Raw genomic sequence first — 6,420 nt, 5'->3', positions numbered from 1 at the left:
TGCAAACTATCATAATTATTTGTTTCCCAATTTATTTTCTTATCAAATATATACAAAAAAAAAATACATTAAACAGAAAAAGAAAAAAAAAAGGAGATTGCGTTGGCCCTATTAGCTTAGTCCAAATCTTAACTTTAAAAAAAATACCAAAACTCCAAAGATTCATTCCCAAAACGGGCCTAGTCCTACAACACATGTCACCATTCACAAATATTTCCCAAAACAGGCCAAATCATATCTTACATTAAATTTGATTTACATAAAAAAAATGTTTTGACTCTATATATATGATTTTGTAAAGTCTTCTTCAATCTCTCCGCTCTTTTTCCTTTTTGCGTCTTAGCCTTAGGTTTGCTCTCTTCTCTGCCTGAATCCTTCAATCATCTCAGATTCTCGATTTCTCTCGATCCTTCACTTCTACGATCTGTGAGTTTCTTCTATAGTCCCTGTTGATAGAGTTCCTTATATCGTTCTTAAGTTTGATCATAGTAGATTGTGTGATCGTGTTTTTGGGTATGTAACCTTTTGAGAAACACAGTACATGTGTTGGTTTGACTGTATTTAATGCCATGTTTTAATTTGAGGGTTTAAGGTTATTACACAAACATTGGTTTCTCGATATCAAAAAGGTTTCAGTTGTACATTAGTTTGGTTTTATGTTACTTAGGTTTAATGTCGTTAAGTATTGTTAAGGCTAAGGATTTGATTATTTGTTAGTACTTACGTAATCGATTTGTTTGAGTATTACGTAGTTGATGGATTTCTCTAATCAATAATCGTTATTTTTTTCTTTGTTTTTAAAGCGCAGTCGAAAGGGTTTTTGGGCGCAAGCACATAAATCTTATCTTCTTCGGAGAAAACATTTGTCGGCGACGCGCATAACTTAATGGAGGAGAATACTAATTGGAAACCTAATGAACTAGGGGGAGCCTCCGCCGCCAATAATTCTAATGATTGGAGATCACATCTTGATTCCGGATTTCGGAAATCCGTTCTTTCGAAATTGTAAGCCTTCTTTCTGAATACAATTTTTTTTAATCATCAAATTAGGGTTCTTGTTTCTTTTGTTTGATTCTATTTGATTATTGACATTCATGCAAGAGAGTAAGGTTTTTTTTTTGTCTTAGTCATGCTTTTGCTGTGATCTTGTATAACTTCCTCATGATAATGATTCTTATATTATACACAAATAAACAATGCAACTATTAAATCATAAGAGTGTTGTGCATAAACGTTTATGATATAATTAGGCATACAAAAATGTCACTGATCTTTTGCTCTCTTACGTATGTGTAGAGTTAACAAGTTGAAGGAACATTTCCCATTGAAAAGGGAAGATATGATTAGAGAAGTTGCTTCCAAAGTTGAGGAGAAGGCTTATAACACAGCCATAGATAAGGTGCTCAAAGACAAAGGCTAAATTTTGAGATCTTGTTTCCTGTTTTTGTTTTGTTTTGACCTTTTGCTATGTCTCAGGCTGAATACGTCCGGAAACTCGCTGGAAAGATGCATGCAATAGAACACTTACACAAAACTGGACAATTGGGTTCTTCTGTCCCTAGAGCCAATACTTCAGGTCCAGGTAATAAGAATTTTACTTTGTGTGTTTTTGGTTTTGTCTATTTATATGATTTAGTGCCTTAGAAACAAACATATTACTTAGTAACGTTTTGTTTCTATGCGTTTGTTTATCTGAACAATAGCTATGAATCAAGTGCAACCAACGCCGACCTCATTGCCATATACACAGACTCCAACAATCCAAAACTGGTTACCGCAAAACGCGCAGAGCAATCTCAACATCCCCGGGTCATCTCATTTGCCAACTCAAGTCCCTATAGCCACTTCAATGGTACAGAACATAAACAGAGAGATGCAGGGAAGGCAACAACATCGTCCTCAACAGCAACAAATGAACCAACACCTTCTAAAAGAAAAAGTCGGACATGGGAATATGCAACCTCAGCAAATGCAGCAACCTCAACAGCAGCAGTATCATCCGCAAAGTCTTTTAAAAAAACAACCAGTTCAGCAGTCTTTGACTCAATTATCATCAGATCAACAAAACTCTCAAATGCTGCCAAGATATCAGTTTCAGACACAGCCGGTTCGTTCTAGTCCTCAACAGCAGATGGTTCAACCGTCCCAAGAACATAGTCCACTGATGAATGTTCCTAACACACAACAGAATCATCCAACACAACGACAACATATGGTAGAGCAACGAGCTTTTAGGGTGTCATCGTCTCCGCAGAACAATATCGCTAGCTTTCAAGAAAGGCCACAAAGGCAGCATCAATCTGGAAACTTCAAAGCGGCTGGATCAAGTTTGTTGGCTACTCAAGGTCATCAAGAAGTTGGAAAATCTCAACCAATAATGTCACAACAATACCGGCCCGCAGCTTCAGTCGTCGTGCCCTCACAAAGGCAGCATCAACCTAGTAACTTCAATACGCCTGGATCAAGTTTCTTGGCTACTCCAGTTCAAGAAGTTGGACAATCTCAACCAATGATGTCACAACATTACCGACCGAACATGCAACAGCAGAAGACTCAGAAAAGAAGCTCACAACAATACTTGGACTCTTCACAGATGTTTCAAGCTGCTGCAAGTTCCTTGAACCAAACTCAAAACATAGCAAACCAACAGATTCATCCAAATCAATCACAGAGAGCTCCTCTGGCAAATCCATCTAGTATGTTTCCTTTATTACCAACTTTTTTTTATAACTAATGTTCCCTTCTAATAATGTTTTATGTTCTTTGTAGCATCTCAAGATTCAGTGAATGCCACTGGTGACTGGCAAGAGGAGACCTATCAGAAGGTATCTATCACTAACAAGAAATTTTGATTGGTCATACTAAAACTATTACACCAAGCCATGTTCTTGTTTTGTTTTGATGTCTTTGTAATATGTCTTGTAGATAAAAGCCATGAAAGAGAAGTATCTACCAATCTTGATTACAATACACAGTAAAATTATGCAGAAATTGCGTCAGGTACTTTATTCATAACCTAATCTAATTGTTCTGTTTCCGGGACACTTGTTCTCGAATTTATATGTCTTGTCTTTTCTTTCCAGATTGAATCTCTTCCGCCAGAAAAGATGGGAGATGAGCCGATTCCAAAGATAAAGGCGTTCAAATCATCGATTGAACATGTTATGGTTTTCTTGAATGTGACTAAGAACAGTGTAACAGAGAAGCACAGAGACAAGTTTGATCTGTATGAGGAACACATATTGAAGCTGACCAAGAACCACACCATAATTAGAAAGTCAATGCAGCAGCAGCAACAAGGACAGTTTACTACACAAAGTGCTCAAGTCAATATGTCGCAGTCTCTTGAGAAAGATCAAATGAAGTCACAGTTGATGTCAAGTAACCAAATTGGAGCCTCGCCTTCAGTATCAGGCCCTAGGTTGACATCACAGACAGCTTTGTTGCAGACAAGACAGAAGTTGGAACCAAGAGACGAGAGCAAGATTGTGGCCTCCTCAGGAAATGTCATGTTACACTCGAAGACTAATCCGGTCCAGTCTAGTATGTTTCTGCCAAGGCAGCAAAAGCAAACTCATCATCGCCAGACACAACAACCGCAATCTCGTAGGCAGCAGCAACAACAACAACAACCACAACAAGAGAATCAAAAGCTTCAGATACCGAGTTCACATGAGATGAATGATGTGAGGATGAGTCAAGGGGTCAACATCAAAACTGAGTTGCTTCAGCAACACGTTTCATTGAGTCAGCACCAGCTTACAAAGGGAATATCTAATGTCTCACCATCTGCTCAGATACAGTACAACTCTTCTCCTCAGTTAGTGGACAAAACTAAAGCCTCATCGAAGTCTTGTGGCTCGCCTTTTGTTTCTCAATCTGCAATTCCTGGGGATTCTGAAAACCCTATATCTGTGGAATCTCCAGTTTCACATGCTGAATCTCTGGATTGTTCTGTAAAACTTGGCACACATGACGAGCCTCCGTTTAAAATTCTTCCTGAGCAGCCTATTGATCGACTGATAAGAGCGGTGAGTGAAGTAATCATTAACTCTATAGCTTTATTTACCTTCTTTAGTTTACTAATATTAGTTAATGTTTGTGGCTCTTCTAGTTTAAAACAAGATCACCAAGATCCTTGGAACAATCTGTAAATGAGATGGGCTCAATCATGGGTATGGTTGACAGGATGGCAGGATCGTTCCATCCGGATGGAGGATCTCGCGCTGGTTTAGGAGAGGACTTGAGTTTCGAAACAAGAAACTTCACGACAGATGAACAAGAAGAATATCCGAGTAAGAGATTTAAGCGCTTAATCAGCGCTGACCCTCAAGATATGGCACCAGAAACTGATTGGTATAACCAGTTCAGTAGTCTTGAATCTGAATTTGATTTCGCGGTAGCATCTGGCCCGAAAGCTAACGAGAATGAGGTAAATTCTTTAGCCTGTAAATTTCCTCTGTTTTATCGAACTACGAAAGGAAATGTACGATCGAACTAAGTCCATTCTTTTTTTAAATCTTGCAGCCCGGCTCTGCCCTCTTGCAAGAAATCAAAGAGATAAATAGGAGACTTATAGAGACAGTGGTTGAAATATGCGATGAAGACACTTTAGGAACAATTGTGACATGTTCTTATGTCCCTGTGGCTCTCAGTGCTCAATTCAAAGATCATTACAATTCAGGAAAAATTGTAAGTCTCTTGAAACTTAATCTCTTAGTATCTTTTTCTCCCTTTGCTTAGCTATTTATGTGTATAATGTTTGATGCAGTCACAGATTCAACCTTTACGCTTGCTAGTTCTTGGGGATTACCCATATAGTTCCCCGATAATTCTCGAGGAATTCTCCTTGGACACAAGGTAAGTAAAAAATTCTAGAATTTGATTCACAAAAAGGGGAAACTAAACATGCATGGATGATCTTAGAGATTTATTTCTTCTTGTTTCAGTGTACACAGTTATGAGGATTTATCCGCGAGAACCAGATCGAGGTTCAGTTTTTCCTTGAAGGAACTTTCAGATCCAAATCCAATTTCTCTGGAAGACATAGCTCAAATGTGGAATGATAGTTCGAGAGCGACAATGATTGAGTATGCAGAGCGGCACGGTGGAGGCACTTTCAGCTCCAAGTACGGTGCTTGGGAAACTGTTCTAAGAGCTTCATGAATCGATACTTTCTTTTTTGCTGACTCACCGAGAAGGTCTTGAGACTTTGCATATATGTAAAACTTAGGTGGAAAGCTTTTAGCCCAAGTTAGGTTTTATTATATTGCTTGTGATATAAGTAACATTAATTATGTCTGGTTTTTTTTTTTTTTTTTGGTGTTTAAGTACATTATGTTTTTAAGTGAGGGGCTCATGTTGTGTTCTTTGTACGTGTTAACACTACATTCTTCAAAACTGAGAGTATAATCAAATCTACTGAAAATTTTAGGTACTACAAATCATTTTTATAATGCATTATTAGGTTTAAACCCGCGGTACACCGCGGGACAGACTTTATTATTTAAAATTTTAAATTATCTATTTTTATTGAATAAGTTGTATATTGTGTAGTATTTGTTTTTATTTTGGCATTGAGTTTTGATATCAAAATCAATAAAAGTTACAAATTATAAGGTTTGATTTGTAGTTTTATATCTCAAGTAAGTATGTTTAAATTAAAATTAGCTAGTACAAAGGTTTATCGGTGTAGGGTGATTTTGTTTTTTCCGGAGGGGTTGGATGTGAAATTTTAGTTATACTTACAAATGAAATTGTTGGCAAATCAAAAGTTTTTAATTTTTTATTCAAAAAGTTAATATAATTTTCATAATTCATAATATAATTATTATGTAGTATTATGGTGGTTAAAATGTAAGGAGAAAATATAAATTATTTACCCCGTGATACAGCGTATATTAAAAACTTATATTTGGTTTAGATCACATTTTTATTATTTCAACATTTTCTTATAATTTTACAAAAATAAAGACTCTTTAGTTCGTTCTATTATATGTGATCTTGGTTTCAACCTGCAATACACCGTAGAATAATGTTTGTGTTTTACAATTTTTATATTAGTAAAGGATATGATATGTTGGTTTATCCAAAATACTAATTTATTATTAAAATGTGCTTTTAGGTTATACAACTTGTTTTCAAACAGAAAAAAACCCATTGGAACCTTTTTAAATATATAAATATAAATTATGAATATTATTTCAACACTTATAATTATTTCTAAGTTATTTAAAAATTATATATCATAATACTTGTTATTTAAAAATAGAAAACTAATTTTGGAGTGGCATTTAATTTATGTATCATAATACTTATAATTTAATTTAAAAGCAAATTTAAAATTATTTATATATGTTATAATTGAAAGGTAAAACAATAAAATATAAATCTATCTTATTATTATTATTAAACACCTCT

At 35.5% G+C, this 6,420-nt stretch overlaps 1 protein-coding gene across 2 annotated transcripts; it reads left to right on the top strand.

Moving 5' to 3' along the window:
• Positions 1-338: 338 nt before the first annotated feature.
• LOC17884781 (probable mediator of RNA polymerase II transcription subunit 15c) lies at positions 339-5,408 on the top strand. Of its 2 annotated transcripts, none has more exons than XM_006293055.2 (12): positions 339-426; positions 809-1,005; positions 1,297-1,399; positions 1,477-1,582; positions 1,704-2,696; positions 2,770-2,825; positions 2,926-3,000; positions 3,084-4,031; positions 4,115-4,432; positions 4,528-4,692; positions 4,772-4,860; positions 4,950-5,408. In XM_006293055.2, the coding sequence occupies exons 2-12, from the start codon at positions 887-889 to the stop codon at positions 5,164-5,166; spliced, it is 3,189 nt and encodes a 1,062-aa protein (XP_006293117.1). In that variant the 5' UTR covers positions 339-426; positions 809-886; the 3' UTR covers positions 5,167-5,408. The 2 variants fall into 2 exon arrangements, with proteins under 2 accessions (XP_006293117.1, XP_023638692.1); XM_023782924.1 differs by having other exon boundaries at positions 1,701-2,696.
• Positions 5,409-6,420: the final 1,012 nt, after the last annotated feature.

The sequence above is a fragment of the Capsella rubella genome, unplaced genomic scaffold (genome assembly GCF_000375325.1).
Source record: "Capsella rubella cultivar Monte Gargano unplaced genomic scaffold, Caprub1_0 scaffold_5, whole genome shotgun sequence".
Classification (NCBI taxonomy): domain Eukaryota; kingdom Viridiplantae; phylum Streptophyta; class Magnoliopsida; order Brassicales; family Brassicaceae; genus Capsella; species Capsella rubella.
This window is presented reverse-complemented; position numbering and strand designations above follow the sequence as displayed.

Excerpts from the sequence above, each read along its gene's own strand:
- LOC17884781 (XM_023782924.1), top strand. The coding sequence starts at position 887 with ATGGAGGAGAATACTAATTGGAAACCTAATGAACTAGGGGGAGCCTCC. Across the intron at positions 3,001-3,083 it reads TTATGCAGAAATTGCGTCAG|ATTGAATCTCTTCCGCCAGA; the intron begins GTACTTTATTCA and ends TTTTCTTTCCAG. Across the intron at positions 4,861-4,949 it reads GAATTCTCCTTGGACACAAG|TGTACACAGTTATGAGGATT; the intron begins GTAAGTAAAAAA and ends TTCTTGTTTCAG.